Consider the following 17229-nt stretch of genomic DNA (forward strand, 5'->3'; position numbering starts at 1 on the left):
TTCTGGAGGCTAGGTGGTCTGGAAAAGGTGGGCCTTTGAGTTCCAATCCTCCAATCACATGGTGGATTCCTCTAGCAACCAGCTCCCATCCTTAGGGGATTTTTAAACACATTGTCTCGTTAACTTAAACTTAGGTGTGATGGACATTTTTTTTTTTTAATGAACAACAAAAAAATTCTCCTTTCACCTTTCTACATCTGCAGCTATTTCAGGACCTGGAGACAAAACCAAATATAACAAAACATACTCCTACCACTCTTATCACTTAGGCAGTTCCAAGAGTTTTAGGAGCTCTGGCCAGGAGCCAGGAACAAATACCAAATATATATTTCTTATTATATCACAATATCACACTTGGCAAAATTCTTAAATTTTCATAAACCAAAGCTCAAAAGAGAGGAAAAAAATTTTTTTTTCTATTTGACCAAGTCTATTTAAATGAGTCACCCCAGGAATAAGGCCCTGCCTGCCCACCCTTTAGAGGTCATTTGGACCAGATGTCTTTGGCCCATCTGAAGCAGAAGAGCTTCCAACAAGAAGACTAGGAATGGAAAAGTATTGTTTGGCAAAGGGCAAGCAACAAAATTAGGCCATGAAGTGTAGATTATTGGTTGTCAAGGTCTAATCTTCCACTGAGTTGCCTCAGACTACCTGGATGTTTGCAGGCAGAGTTATGTGAATGTGTTTCAAGTCTTTCTGGGCAAGGATGACAGAGGAGAGAGAGTGAATGGCAGCACCCTGGCATGGGTTCATCCATCCCAGCATGGCCCTGCTCATGACAGTAGCATCAACTTGTCCCATGGTGAAAAGGGTGGCAGCAGGGCTCTCCTCACTCCCTCCAGGGCAATTTCATTCTTGACATGTTTTTATTATAGTATTTCAATAGTGCCTTTTTTTTTGTACTGAGAATTGAATTAGGAGCACTCAATCACTGAGCCATAGCTGCAGCCCTTTTTATTTAGAGACAAGGTCTCACTGAGTTGCTTAGGGCCTTGCTAAGTTGCTGAGTCTGACTTTGAACTTGAGATCCTCCTGCCTCAGCCTCCTGAGCTGCTGGGATTATGGGCATGCACCTGGCTCAAATAGGGCCTTTTAATAGGTAATGCAAAACCATGGCAGTTTTACTTCTTCAGTTTTATATTTCTATAAAATCCTCTAAAGAATGAGTATAAAATAATTCAACCTCTGTTTATGCCTCTTCTGCTTAACATACCTTTCAATAGCTGGGGAGAATGGCAAGCTTCCTAGTCCTTGTTCATTTCTTTTCACACTACCTTCTCTTGTAAATCTGTTGAACTAAAGAGGTATTCAACATGGAGGCTCCTCAAGTGCACATCCTGCGGGTGTGCAAAGTGTCACTTCTTCTCCATGTACAGCAGCCTCCACCACTGACATGTGTTCATCGTAGACATGGATACACAGTGACTAGGCGACTCCCCACCACAGTGGACTGTCAGAGAGGTCTTCCCCACTGAGCCCTTCTGGCTTCTGTTGTGTGTTAGATGTGACAGACTGTGCTTCTGGGAACTGTAACACACCCATGCCAAGAGGAACTGTTTACAAATTATAAACACACAGCCATTTCTTACAGAACCAGAAGAGGGGAGAAACTCCTTTCTACCCAAACCATCCATCTTAAAAGTGACACTCCTTAATTACCAGCACCCCTTCCCACCACATACCATCACAGATGACTGTGAAAGATGAAAGGCTGCCTGGGCCCCTTGGCCCAACTTCCTCAGGAGATGAATGCACTCTCATCTTCTGCCTGTCTTGGATGCACAGACCAGGACATGGTCTGGGGTCTGTCATACTTTTATTGTCTGGAATAGGGATTGTTGCAAAATGACATCACTGTAGCCTCTTGCTCCTTCTTATTGTTAAAAGCGCTTGATGGTGATCTGTATTAGAAACCAGATTAGACTGGACAATTTTGCCTTTTCTTTCGCGTTCGCGAACTTTCAATGAGAGCATAGAAGTTTCAGGTAACTCGATTTTTGGCTTTCAGGAAGTGAAGCATACAAGCTAAACTTTAAAGAGAGGAAATCCTCCTTTCTTATACCTGATGGCCCATGTAAGAAATTGCTTGTTGCAAGTGTAGTTTGCAAGGGACCCCAGAACAAACAGATAATGGCTAAGTTCAGCCAACAGCAATCAGTTGACATTTCCTATTTGTATTAGATTCCATATGTGGAATCCTTCCGTGTGGACCTTATTTGTACGGATGGATTACAATGAAAATTGCATTAATTTTCTACACAGTAAAGGTCAGTAATTGAAGCATGAACCAAGAAACTATTGTGTAAAATGCTGTATCCTGTACTTAGGAAAGGTCATGCAAGACAATAATATCTTGTTTTCATTGCTGAAGGTATAAATACTTCTATTAAGAGTTTCTTTCTTTTTCCAGCTCAGCAACCACTTACATAGAATATTTCAGCATTTACTATTAGCATCAGGAAAGAGGAATCATAGAGCATATAATAAAAGAAAAAAAAGCAGTGTATTGCTACCAGAAAGAAACTACTCTGATGCCTGCATTGTGGGTTGGTTTATTTATAACTAGGCTGACAGAAATAGGACTTGAATGATCTGTCCTTTTAGGATCATCAATGAGGTCAGAATTTTCTGATAGAGTTTATGAAAAAAGAAAATCATCTAATCATCTTTTTATATCAGTAATTGATTTAAAGGCAGACATGGATGTTTTCCTTGAAGAAGATAAGAAACACAATGCATTTTTGTTGACTGAGGAACAATTTCTAATGAAAAGATACAAATGGACATTATATTTTCAATTTACAGAAATTAGGATGTCATCATTAAAACTTATGCACATTTAAACTGTGAATTTCACAATCCAGCAATCTATTGAATGACATTATCATTACACAGGCAGAGCCATCAAGGAAGAAGACCATGGCCTCTGTACCCAGGAGTTCTCTCTGTAAATTAACCTGCACACTCCTTTCAGTGGGGTTGTTCGGTCCACTGAGGCTCATTGCTTTCATCCTCTTGTTGTAGAGGGAGAATTTAATCTACTGTCCTAACTCAGGAAAACTATTGTTCATGGGAGACACCTTACAATCTAGTAATAAGAGTGGTTTGCTTACTATTCTTCTTGCCTTCTTAAAAGATGTCCAAAGCTAAGTAAATGGGTTTGATCAGTGTTAATTCTTGTTAATTCTTCCGTTAACCATGTTACTGTAAGATGATGAAGTATGGTGATAGTAATAAAATCAAAATCCAGGACGTAACTTTCGATGTTTAACAATAGTTGTAGACGTGCCTATGTGGGTATCTGTGCACACACACTCCTTCAGCGCATATACAACCCACATACAGGGCCTGTTAGAGAAGATCTGCTTATGGATAAAATTTAGGGAACTAAAGTAAATGGAAATTCTGATATAAGTCCTTTTAGTTTTATTTCATATGGTTTTTATTGGCTAAGTGATTTAATTGATAACAATTAGACCATACTGTTGTAAGATTTTAATAATAAGTGGGTTCCAGCCAATTTTTAATTCTCAATTTGTGGACATTCTGAATGAGAAACGGGTGCCTTCTCCAGTTCCTATATTCCTTTGACATATCAGCTTGCTCACATTCTTTTCTGAAATTCAAACTTCCATTCTTAAAAGGGTTTGACTTTATTACCTTTAGAAGTAATGCAAAAATGATACTAACCTAGCCCTTGGGAATATTCAAAATATACTATTCATTATCACACTATAGTTCCTAATACTAGTAGATCCTGTCTGCCATGTCTACTGTAAGGACTGTACTTAGTATTTACTTTCAAATTTTGTGAAATAAGATACACCAGACTTTAATTGCATGAATTGTTTATCCTTCTATTAACTAACATGTACAAAATTGAGTATAAGGCTCTGATACTTAGTAGTCTGTGATGCATCATGGTGTTTAACTTCTCATTGCCAAAAGTTTTAATGTCAAGCTAGGGTGGAATACACTAGACATTGTATCCCAATCATCCACAAGTAATTTTTCTGAGCACAGTAGCTATTCCTCTTGTCTTTCCTTGTGAAACCTTCTATTTCAATGTGGCCCAATCTAAGTCCCAATCATCAACAAGACTATAAGAAAATTATTAGAAAAGTGAAATAAAATTTATGGAGATAATTAACAGAAAGATGGAAGCACATTTTTCCCTCATGAAAAATTAAGTAATAAATGAAAAAGAACGAAACACAAGTATTAATTTAAAACAAGGTTGTGATATATAAGAATTACTTAAATAGTGAGATCAATTAAAATACTAGTATTTTCAGAGTGTTCCAAATTTACAAGCTGCTTTTATACCCTTTAACTCTTTGAGTATTCAAGTCATTACTTTTGATATTATCTTTCCCATCCACAATTGAACAAACTCAGGTTAAGAGAAATTAAGTAACATGTCCAGGATTTCTCAGCCAGGTTAGTTGCAAGATTCAAACCCAGATCTTATTTCCTAAATCTTATTTATATTTCACTATGCTACATCATTATGATGGAGCATATCAGCAATTTATTCATTCCTTTTTCCACATTATTGTTGCTGATATTTATTGATTTCTCTTATCAAAACCTCTGTGAGGACAGAGATTGCTATAATAAGCAAGATGGTCATGCTCAACAACAGTCTTTCTGTGTGATTACTACACTTTCATCAGGATTTGTAAATGATGAAGGGAAGTGGAGAGGAAATGCTGGGGGAATCAGGTGTGCCAACAGAAGCTGTGTTTAAATTCAGATTTAGGGTAATGAGAATTACGTTTTGCATTTCTTGATGATGTAAATATTTTTACCTTATACCCGCTTTATTCTCCTACCTGAGAGGAAGCTAAAGGAGGCACATAGAAACTAAACAACTGTTGCATTTTGTGTATTTGTCTACAGTAGTTGTAGTTATAAAAAATAGCTCTATTAACCTTGTGGTGGCACAGCATTCCGTCAGTTGGCTCAGAGGAACTGAATGAATACCAGAATCTAAGTTCAAAAAAAAAAATATATATATATATATATATAAAATGTGACCAATTTTTTAGTTCTGTGTAATGAATTTCTTTCTCTTGGTGGTGTTCATTCTTTTTTGTTTTTAATTTTTTCAATCCTTTTATTTGATACCAGAGGTTACTATTGCAAGCCCAAAACGGTGTTACATAAAGTATGTAAGCTCCATAATGACCAGAGCAGGGGAAAGGCCCTTAGAAATGATGTTGATTCAAATCCTACACTGCTTTATATACATTTCCTAAAGTAAAAGAGCTACTTGAGAAACAAGCACTCTGCAGAAAGAGGACAGATTTCTCTCTTCCCACCCCCACTTTAATAGCATGAACCATGGTGTTGACACCACACGTGTGTCTGTCTGCCAACAAAATGCCCCATGGGAAGAAATCCTAAACACGGTTCCCAGTGCATTAAGCTGCGATTCCTAAAGAATAATTTTTAATCTCATATATAAATGTTGCTTCCTGTTCTTTGTTATGACAGACACAGAAGTTTTTTTCATGTTACATGCCACTCAAACTATTTCTAATGTTTATAATTCTTCAAGTTTTCAAATTCCAGGCTTTCAGTATTCACTGAAATGAAACAGACCAAACATTCCTGTTGTGTAAAGTTGTATTTTTGTATCTTTAGTCTTGGTGGCTGTAATTACTGGGAGGATCGTGAGAGAAAATTTTACATCGATTTCTTTTGGGAATCCTGCATATCCTGTGACAAACGCTACTCAATTTTTAAGCATGTCAAAAGGGTTTTTTTTTCTGACAGGGTCAATTTTCAGGAATATCTCTCTGGTTTTGCTTAGATAATTAATAGAGAAATGAGAGTTTTTTTTTCTGAATCAGAACATGCAGGAAAGATTTAAAGTAACATACTGCTTATATAATTAATTCTCAGTTGTAAATTCATTTTGATGGTGTTAATTCTGTCCCAGAGGCTGGAAGCTAGTTTATTGCAGTGTCTCATTGGAGACACTGGAAAGGAAACAAGACCTTAAGGAAAAAAAAATAAGATTTGCCTTCTGAATTATTCTTTATGTTTTTGGTTTATTTTTAGAGAATGAACAGCTATGTTACACCACAGGCACATTAATTGTTCCTAATTCTGCTGCTTATAAAACTTAGTCAAAAGCCTCAATGCTTTTGACATTTCAGAAACAAATGAGCAGTTTAAAAATTACGCTCTTGCATTTGTCTTTATATCATATAAAATTTTAGTTAGAATTGGAGCTTGTTACTTATCTTATAATCAGTGACATTCTTTAGAGTGTATTTTTGAAAAAGCAAAGTTTATGAAATTTGATTTCTGGATTAGGTAGATTGTATCCTTTGTTGCTGCTTCTGCCTGTGGTACATTCTTGGTTGTAAAGTTGTATCACGTGAATTTGCCATTAGAGTCTATAGTTTTGGAGGTTTATAATGACAGGTAGAATTCCATTCTTTTCAAATATATCAATGGAAAGCTCTATGTTTAGCCACAATTATCTTGTTTATTTGTTTAATCTCACCCATGGTTATCACTATTTTTATTACAAATGTCCTTGTATAATCAGAAGCTTCCATGTTAAGGGAAATATAAACATGTGTGACAGCAGTTCTGTCTTTCTGAATGGATTGTTTGTGGTCTTCCTAGGCAATTCAGTAGCAGCAGCCACAGATGCAGTGTGGTGTTGTGTTTGCTAAACTGTGTTATCACCACATTCCCTGGTTCAATCTGAAATGTGTAAATAAAGCCAGCATGATGCAGACAGAGCTGCCAGATGATCTTTCCTACAACTCAGGACAACATGAGTAGACTTGTCCTGAAAGATCATTTCTTTTGAAACTCAAACTAACCCTGGTTCCTTTAAACTAGACAAAGGGTAGTTCCTTCTTTGTCTCTTAGCCTTCTTGAAAGAGACTTATGTTTAGGAAGTGGACTAAACTAGACTACCCAGGTAATTTGCATATATGATAATGTTTAATCCTCCGGTTAGGGCACAGATTATGATCTCTATTTTCCAGAGATGCAACTGGGACTCCAAGAGGGCAAGATCTTGACATGATCACTACTATGGTTAACATTTTGTTTGTGTCCCCAAGGGGTTCATATACTGGATACTTAGTCCTCAATGTGGTGATGTGGATGGAGTGGAACCTTCAAGAGGTGGGGTCTAATGAAGGTAATTAGGTCTTGGGACACCACCCAAGGAAGGCATTCACGCTGGTCTCCTAGAGAGTGCTCTCGAGAGCAATGATCATAAACTGAGGCTATCTTTTATCCTTGGCCCTTTCTGCACAAACAGCTAGTTTTCTTTCTGTTTTGTTACCATGTTGTGACACAACCAGAGAGCCCTGTGTCATGCTGTTTGGACCCTCCCGCATAAGAACCCTGTGTTCCAAATTTATTCTTTATGAGTTACCCGACTCAGATATTTTGCAACAGCAACACAAATGGGCTGATATAATCTCAAAGCTAGTAGATGACAACACTAGGGTTACCCAGTTTTCTCTTGTTCCATACTCTGCTCTGCAGAGGCGTATCTCAGTTTCCTTACAGTTAATACCAAAGGCTATGTAATATATTCATTGTTATGTTAGCGGATATCATTAAAAAGAACAGACTATTATACCAATATCTTATTATTTGTGGTAGTTGGTATTGAACCTAGGGTCTTGTGCATGCTAGGCAAACCATCTAAAACTACACTATGCCCCCAGCCCTTTTAATTTAATTGTGAGACAAGAACTTGCTAAGTTGCTAAAACTGACCATGAATTTGTGATGTTCCTGCCTCAGTCCCTGGAGTAGTTGGGATTATAGGCATGTGCCACTGCACCTGTAAGATAATATCTTATTTTAAAAGATGTAAATTCTGCAGTGCAGAGAACAAAAAGAACATTTGTTACTATAGAAACACATAAACACATTTTCTAAATGTGTAGGCCAATGGAGTTGGTATATCTTAGGTATATTTTAAGATTTTATATTTCTCATTTTTGACTACTTTTTTATCTATTAGGTTAAAATAATCTTTCATTACCTACCAGGTTGTTAAATAAGAAAGGAAAGAGATGGTTTTCCCCCAATATTGTCAAAACTCAGGGTATATGTTCTCACAAATATTGGGCAAACCAGTCCTGGAAAAGAACAGTAGGTAGATATGCATAACTGGACAAACATCTAAACGTTGTGTCTTAAATGGTGAATAGACAACAAAGACCCAGAGAGACAAAAGGAACAAATGGCAGACAGAGAAAATATAAGCTGAATACCTGCTTTGAAATGTCCAACCAAAACTTAAAGGACTTCCTATAATAAGTGTAACTAGCTTTAGAGTTATGAGTTCTGAGCTGGGATTTTTTTACCATGTACATGTGAACATAGACAAATGATTTAATCTCTCTGGAATTTGGTATCATATAAATAGAATTACTAGTACTGAAGCCTAGGTAATATGACTTTTGGCATATTGATGATTTAACGGAGATTAAGTTTGCAGTGCAGAGACTGAAAAGAACATTTGCTACTAGAGTGACTGGAAGGACAGAGATGTAATGCCACTTGGGAGAACAAAGGTGGTAATCAGTGTAGACTGGCTCCCTTAGAATGCTTCTCAAAAACCATGGAACTTGAGGTAGACCTTTCATTCTTTCTGCTGGATTTATTTCTCTTAAACTCTAAGCATTTAGCCCAGTATGGTGGTGCACACCTGGGAGGCTGAGGAAGGAGGATTATGAGTTCAAAGCCAGCCTCAGAAACTTCTCAAGGTCCTAATCGACTTCATAAGACCTTATCTCAAAATGAAATATAACAAGGGCTGGAGATATAGTTCAGTGGTTAAGCACTCCTGGGTTCAATCTCTGGTACCAAAACAAACAAGCAAACAAACAAATTCTAAACACTTGCTGATTTCTCAGGTCAGTGCAAATAATTATTTTACACTATCATAAAACCAAAGCCCTACACTTCACCTGCCTCCATCCATTTCTCCATTAAAAAAAATTCCATAGAAGCACCCTGCTTGTGCTGCTGCAATTGTTGGTGCTGAGAACAGGGTCATATGAGGCCATCTGGACTTCTCTCTGTTAGTCCACCAGTTCAAGTGGGCATAGCAGAATGGAAGGGTTCTGGAAGCCATTAAGGGCACATCCAAGTATAAACATATATATTATTGTAGCATAGAAACTCCCATTCTTTGACCAATACACAGAGACATCGTCCAATGGCAATTGAAACCATTCAGAGAACAGAGACTACACTTGCTATTAATCACAAATGATGCCCATCTCATGATGATATTTGCCATCCCAGACATGAGTAGCAAATGCCTTATACAGGGTTCTAAGGAAGGCATAGAAATGCATGAAAAAAATGTTTCTCCTCACTATATAGAATCATACCCTGAAAGGAATTGGTTCCTTTCTATACTAATACATTTTAGGGAAAACTTATTATGCTTATCACATATCTCTGTTTGCCCAGAAAATTCCCACTTAATGATTTACCCCATTTTTAAACCAAGTATTAAATTTTATATTTCTATTAAAACAAGCTGGAATAATTTTCTTGGGCTTTTTCATGGTATACTTTTAGCATTTTTTAAGGTCATTACTGGTAGTCCATAAATACATAGGTTGGGACCAGAGTTCTCAAAGTGTAACAATAGTTAAATCTAACAAAACAACCTAGATATTCCTAGGTATCCCATCTTTAACTTCCTCTTTGCATGGGTGGATTAATTCATTATATTCAGTAAATATGAACTTTTAAAAACTGATAATGTTTTTAAATCCATAAATAATAAAAATACAAAGAGTACTTAATGAATAATCAAGTACTGATTTTCTAATTCTAAATATAGGTGTTGTTGAACTAACTGTGTCTTGGTCTGTATTATATTGCTATAAAAAAATACCCAAGACTAGATTATTTGTAAAGTAAAGAGACTTATTTGGCTCAAAATTCTTTTTTTTTCTTTTTTTGTCTTTCTGTGCCTGATTTATTTCACTAATTCAATTCCTTTCAGGTTCATCCATGTTTTCAAAAATGACAGGATTTCCCACTTTTTTTTTCACTTTTTTTATTAGTTGCTCATGACAATACAATGATTTTACAACATTTGATTCAAATGTATGATATGTCAAGATCATTGGCTCAAAATTCTGATGGCTGGAAAGTCTAATTCCAGCTGTCTTCCAATGTGTTGAAATGGAAATGAAAGTGGTAGCATGGCTACATGGGGTGGCTTTGCTTTCCAACAACCTGCTCTCATGAGAAATATGATATTCTCCCCTGAGAATATCAATTCCTTCCAAAGGTGGTAACCCCATGACCAAATCACCTCCCATTAGGCCCCACCTTTTAAAAGATCCATCAATTCTTAATACCATTACATTAAGAACCAAGCCTCCAGCATGTGAACTGTTTATAGGAGAAACCACATCCAAACATAGCAAACTTGTGTATGTTGCTTCCATTTCCTAACCACCCCAAAGACCCTGCTTATGTCATTGACATAGGTAAGCTTAAGTTGACAAACCTGCAGAGGAAGCCACAATAGCTATTTCAACAGAAAATACATATTTAAGAAAACTATTTATGAAAATATTTTAAAATAGAATACATCTAAAAATGTATATTTACATCTCTCTTTGTGGGACATGACTTTATATTTAAATCAAATGTCTTTTTCCACATTAATCCATTTCTATTCCAGTTTCATTGTACAGGTATTAAAAATAGAAAAGCAGTTGTTAATCTTCCTTGAAAGTATTCAGATTTTCTGCCGATGTCTGGGCTTGGCACTGAAATCACGAGCCACCACATACCTTGTAGATTCAAACAGCAATTCTTTATTCCCGAACTCACAGAGGCCTCCACACAGGTTCAGGGGAATTCTCCATCTGCCTGCACAATTCACCTACTCCATGAGGCTTTTTCCCAAATCCCATTTTGATCTCATGAGAACTCAACGGGAACAAATAGCAGGAACACCCTAATCCCAGCAGCAATAATCTTCAACCTCCAACTTCCCTAAAATCCCTATTGTCTTAAACCGGGAACGCCTTAAACTCAAGGAGCGGGAAACTTCCTCAAACCTGATCAGCTCTAAACCCGGATCCGTCCTGGTCTTTGAGCAAGGTCACCTTACTAAAGCATACATGCAATGTCCCATCAAATGTCCTCTAAGCAGCATGGGGTACACTGGCAAGGAAATCTCCATGCATCATTCCTACTTGGCAATGGCCCTCAGCAATTTTCAAATTAGCTAATTCTGAAATCATCTGGATTTTTTTCATATATGGAAAAAATCTTTTTCATGTAAATATTTTGGGGTGCTGGCGATTGATCCAGGGCTCAGGCATGCAAAGCATATGCTCTACCATTGAGCTATACCCTCTGCCTCTTGCAGTGAATTTTATAAATAATAAAATCTTTGACATCAAGAATGACATTGCAAATTTTAATATTTGGCATTGGTGATTAATATGTTAGTAATATGAATGTAAATTTTGATGGAGCACATCATAACTAACAAGATACTCTTCCAAAATAAGTAATCCATGAGGCACAAATGAACTTGGGATTGGCAGTGGTGCCCTCATTATCCACGATCACATGCATGCAAGTGATAATACCAACCAATTCAATTAGAGATTGTATCGCACACAGCTGTGCATGCATGTCTCATATGTACCAAATTGAGATAATAAGGATTTGTGATCAAGATAAGCCAAAGGTGGGGCTGGGGTTGTGGCTCAGTGGTTGAGCACTTGCCTAGCATGTGTGAAGCACTAGGTTTGATCCCTGGCACCACATAAAAATAAACAAATAAAAAAAGGTATTGTGTCCATCTACAAATTTTATATATCTTTTTATGGGAGGCATATGCTCTACCATTGAGCTATACACCCTACCTCTCACACACACACACACACACACACACACACACACACACACACACACATATATATATAAAACCTAAGTTTCAGCCTAGCAGCAAATGTCTCTTTTGTTGCCCGTCATCCCTTTGATTTTTGGAGTACTTGAAACTCTAAATAATTCTCAAACTATACATTCTCTAAAGCTATTTTGCTCTTGTAAAAAAAAATCTTTTAGATTTTTGATGCATTTTTGTCATAATTATTTGGACATTTTTAATGACTAAAGTGCTAATTAACTTCACTATTGGAAATTTTCATGAACAGAAGTGAATAAAAAGGTGTCAAAAAGGCAACTTTTATTCTCTACCAAAGCAAAAGTGTATATGGTACAAAATAAACTATGAGGTCAAAATGCTATATGCACCATTTTCTTCTTAAAATCTGAAGTGACACTTTAGATTATTTCAAAGAGTGGGGGAAATCTTTTGATTTTTGTTAGGATAAAAATATATTCTGCCAGGAAATGGAAAGAAATTGAGAAGCCATTTATATTTTGCAATAAATTTTCTTAAATGTTCAAAGGAATCACAGAGACATCTTATATTGTCCTGAAAATTGTTTGACAGATAAAGTCATATGGATGGATATAAAAAATACAATGGCCTTGAAAATATTTGGACTGAAATAGACATTTAATATTTAACATAGAGAGGGGAGAATATTCTCCATGTATTACATTTTTGTGAGTTCTCAAAGTATCTAAGTGCTTGTAGAGAGACTTTATCTTAATTGTGGTCTACAGTGGGGCTTATAAGATGTCAATTTAATGACCATTAAACTTTGAAGATGATTAAGAACAATTTTACTTAATATTAGAAATGAACAGATGACTTTATAATTGTATTTTCTTTGAAAAGTAACTCTTATGTGGGAGTATTGACAGATACAACTTAGGAAATCAGCTAAAATATATGATTATTTTCTATTAATAGCTATTCTTCACAGATTATAAAACAGTCACATAATAAGCATAAAGAGAAGTTTTTGTTTTAATGCACACAAAAATATTTTTATGTTTTAAAACAATGTTTATAAAAAATGAATTTCTAGTTCTTCAATGTAAGTAAACCAAGTTGTTAGTTGGTAAATATTCTAAAAATCATATAATTTCATTTGTTTTCACCTTTAAAATACACAGGTATGGCTGATAAGATATTCCTTGACCCTAGATACAGTGGTGCTCTTTACCCTCATCTTTGGCTACGGAAGATTCAAATTAAAACATCAAATGCGATAAAAACCAAAAGGACATTTGGGAAATCACTTCATTTATTATTTTGGTGTGCTAATTCATGCTTTCTTCACAACCAGAACCTTTGTATTTGGTTGTTTCATAGGGGAAAAAAATTGGACAACTGAAATAGGAAGTTTTTATGCAATTCAATCACATGGAAATTTGAGTCATTTTCCAAGAAATTGTTTTGACCTAAACTGGATGCCACTGAAAAGAGGAAGCCACTTCTGCCCTTTGGGTCAAATTCCCCAGTGCTTTCAAATACTTCTTTACAAATGTGAATACTTGTTTGGCAGACAGAGATGGGTTTTCACCATTGTATTCCTTAAAACATATCAGTGGGTTGCTGATCGTGAATTAGGTCGCTGTGGCAGCATATCTAATTTTTAACAAAAACTGCTTGAGGAATTGTAGTAAGGGAAAGTAAGCATTTAAAATTAGGTTTAAAAGTGAAAATATCTTCGAAGTTTGATGGTACAAGAAGAAATAATAAACCTTACTTTGCTTTCTTTATGTATTGATTGGATGGAGGACTACAGAATGATACTATAAAAGTGTAGGCCAGATGGCAGGAAGTTACCAAAAGTTCTGCACATACATTGTATTTAAACACCCAACCAGCACACTTCACAAGAGAGAGGCTGGCAAAGGTACATGAAACCCCTGATTCTCTTTTTGGTCAGTTTCAATTCCAGATTCATAAATGAGGGCAGAGGCAAGAAAGGAAGCATGTACTTCTCAATATTTCTGCCACATTGGTGCTTTTACGAGAAATCCTTAGGGTAATGGATATTCCTTCACTCCATTCATGGCTCCAGTTTGATTTGGAGCAGGGATTATAGGATGAAAATAATTTTTTTATTATAGGAATGTCCTCCTTAAATTTAGAAGCTTTTGTTCAGTAATTTAGCATAATTCTAACCAAAGTAAAATTCTAGATAAGAAGTAAGTTTTGTAGAGTTGCTTGTAGCTGGTGTAATGACAACAATGACTCAGAAAGGCAGGACATTGAATAAATCCCAATTACAGGGAAGCTAGCACATACCAGCGAAATATAAGAAACAATGTAAAACTACAATTCTCTAGGGAATTATCCTTCCTCAAACACTTGAGTGATTTCTATTTTTATATCATTATACCTATCTAGTATGGGTAAAATATAAAGTTTTCTACATGAAATCTGAATTCATTTGTGGGAAGAATTGGAAACTGAGGAAGATGAACTTATATTTGCTTCCAACTTTCTGAAGAAATCAAAACTATTGAGCATCCTTCAAGGCATAACTTAGTTAGCCTGCAGCCCTTAGTACTATATACTGTGGCTGTCTGTACTTGCTCTGTGTCTGGGTGGTAAGCAGAGTTTCAGAAGTCACAGGTCTAGGAAGCATATTATGTGTAAGTCCAACATGACCTTTCAGTCTCTATGGGAGCATTTCTGAAGGACTGTGATAGAAGAGGGCTGGGGTGAATTTACATGTAACCTTATGTGGACAGAGGAAACCAGTTGGCCATACTTAAGGAATTGCAGATTTCTCTGAGGCAATCAACAAGTCCACAGGGAACTGAAGTCCCCGGTTCCAAAAGACTTCCATTCATTACATGATATTGAGGTAACGATGGAGCTTGGACACTATGAATGAAAGGTGAGTGAAGAGATAATCATTTTGGGAGTCAATAAACATTAAAGTTGTGAAAAATGTGATCTCTTGAAATCATTCTGTTGGTTAAAACTATGTTATTATAGCATGGCGTAATAATTTCTATAACAGAATGATGAGAAATGAAGTTACTGATTTATATCTTTCATGTTTCCCAGGAATCTGAGAGAAAGGGGTTAATTGAGAGAATCTACATGGTACAAGATATCGTTTCCACTGTTCAAAACATCTTGGAGGAAATAGCTTCTTTTGGAGAAAGAATTAAAAAGTAAGTTCTGCATATATGTTGTATTTAAAGTAGATTTGCCACCCACAAAGATGATGGGAGAAAGGGGGAATGGGATCAGAAAAATGCAAAAAACAAAAGCAGTGGTGTTGTGCAAACCAGTTTGACTTTGGTCGCTTGTTCTTTGGGCTTGTCAGCTTCATAGTTGGGTGGTGCCTCAGAACTAGGGTGACCATATGGCTTAGTTTACACTAGTTGTCCCAGCATAACTATTAATAGTGTCCTCTTTCACTTTCAGAAATATCCTGGTTTGGGTGATAAATTATAGATTAAAAAAATAGAATTGCCCTCTGCAGAAATAAAAAAGGAAGCAAGTATGCTTTAACAGAGACTTTTTATATCGGAACCTCAAGACACTGTGAAATTTTTTCACTCAATTCTCCAAAAAATTGTACAATATTAACACTGTCATAGATGGGTAGACACCAAGTCAATTCAGTGCGTACGTTACGTGCATGGCATAGGATAGGAGTTGACAAACTCCTCTGTAATGGGCCAAAGAGTAAATATTTTCATAATCTGACACAACTACATACGTCTTTTACTTAAGCATAAAAATAGAACAGTCAATACATAAATGATTGGGTATGTTACATGTGTTCCAATAAAAGTTTATTTACAAAGAAGGCAGGCTGGGTTTTAATCAAACCCAAATCATTCTTTACTTTTGAGCATAAGTGATAACTTCTTTAACTGAGTCCAAGTTAAGACTATGATTCATGTTCTTTTTACACATTAAAATCTATTACATGCTCTTCATTTGGTACCATTAAAACAGGGAGGTTTTCTTTCCTCATTTAATCCACAATTGTGCCAGGAATGTTCTAAGAATTAACACTTATCTTATTAATTGGTCATTTCTCTTCACTATTATACTATTGTGTCATTATTTTCTGCTTTTCCATGAGGGGGGGAAATCACTAATTGCCAAATAGATTTCAGTAGCACTGGTGGTGGAACGAGGTAAGACAGGCTGCTGAAGAAGACTGACCCACTCAGTCAGGGACGCAGGGGACACAGCAAAGGAACAGTTGTTGATGCAGCAACAACTTATAAGTATTTGCAAGAATAGGAAGAGATAACAGGGCAAGGAATGGAGGAGTGGGGCCTTCAGTAAATGCGAGCCCTTGTGCACCAGCTCAAAGCAAAAGACAGGTAGATACAGGAAGATGGAGGACTCAATATGTCATAGGGGATAGAGATGGCAATGCCTGGAGATGAGGTGTTTCATGCAGGGCCTTCAGGGGATGGAAAAAGTCAATTAAAAAAAAAAAAAAGATGAACTACTGGCAGCAAGGAGGGCGAGAGGATGTGGAGTGGGGGCAAGGCCGAGGAAGGAAGATCATGTGGTTTGGTAAAACTGGGTCCATTCTTAAAGGTCTCTAAAACACAAGCGTAGCTGTTGTGTAGTTGATAACATTAAAGGAAATGTGTCTGATGAGAGAAGAGGGCAGAGGGATTTAAACAGACTCTCGACTCTACGGTGTTTTTGAGGGGCAGCTGTGCCCAGCACAGCTGCGGCAACCATGTCTGGGATGCATTTTCAACCCATCAACAGGGCTCTGTTCTGCCCAGCTGCAACACAGGAAGGCTCATACGGCTCAACTCCTATTAATTCTTTGGCCATTCATGATTATAGTGACCTTAGAGTCCCTGCTGTGCATTCAAGAGGGATTTCATGTGTAACTCTATTGGAATTCAGTGCTCAAGAACCAGGAAGACTTTTACCCAACTTTTGGCAACTAGCAAATAAACACAGTTACATAAAACTCTCAGAGCAAGGCTTCCCTGCCACTAACTGGGAGAAACCCAGTGGGGCTATATTTGCATGGAATAATAAACTATTTTCTTTTCACCTACTCTACCTTCTCTAATCAGCTTCTCTAATATTAGGCATATTTTAAATATACAGATCTGTCAGACTGAAACATTTATTCAACTTGCAGCATTTATGTTAGTAGAGAGCATGGGTCAAAAGAGTGATGTATATTGTCTGTTTTATCATCATCGAGTGATGGCTTCAAACCTTTAGTGGCAAAGTCACCTCCATGGAGGAGATGAGATTAAGGCCAGAGTAAGCCATTTCTACACATATTCCAGAATAAATCTTAGA

The 17229-nt window shown here is 36.6% G+C and overlaps 1 protein-coding gene across 4 annotated transcripts in view; it reads left to right on the forward strand.

Annotated features, from left to right (window-relative positions):
* Mctp2 (multiple C2 and transmembrane domain containing 2) overlaps positions 1-17229 on the forward strand; it is a 160734-nt gene that overhangs the window by 127765 nt on the left and 15740 nt on the right. For all 4 annotated transcript variants that reach the window (XM_026394055.2, XM_077799771.1, XM_077799772.1 and 1 more), the window contains one exon: positions 14989-15098. In XM_026394055.2, coding sequence (XP_026249840.2) covers positions 14989-15098 — 110 coding nt within the window. The remainder of the gene's footprint in view (positions 1-14988; positions 15099-17229) is intronic.

The sequence above is a fragment of the Urocitellus parryii genome, chromosome 6, assembly GCF_045843805.1.
Source record: "Urocitellus parryii isolate mUroPar1 chromosome 6, mUroPar1.hap1, whole genome shotgun sequence".
NCBI classification, from domain to species: Eukaryota; Metazoa; Chordata; class Mammalia; order Rodentia; family Sciuridae; genus Urocitellus; species Urocitellus parryii.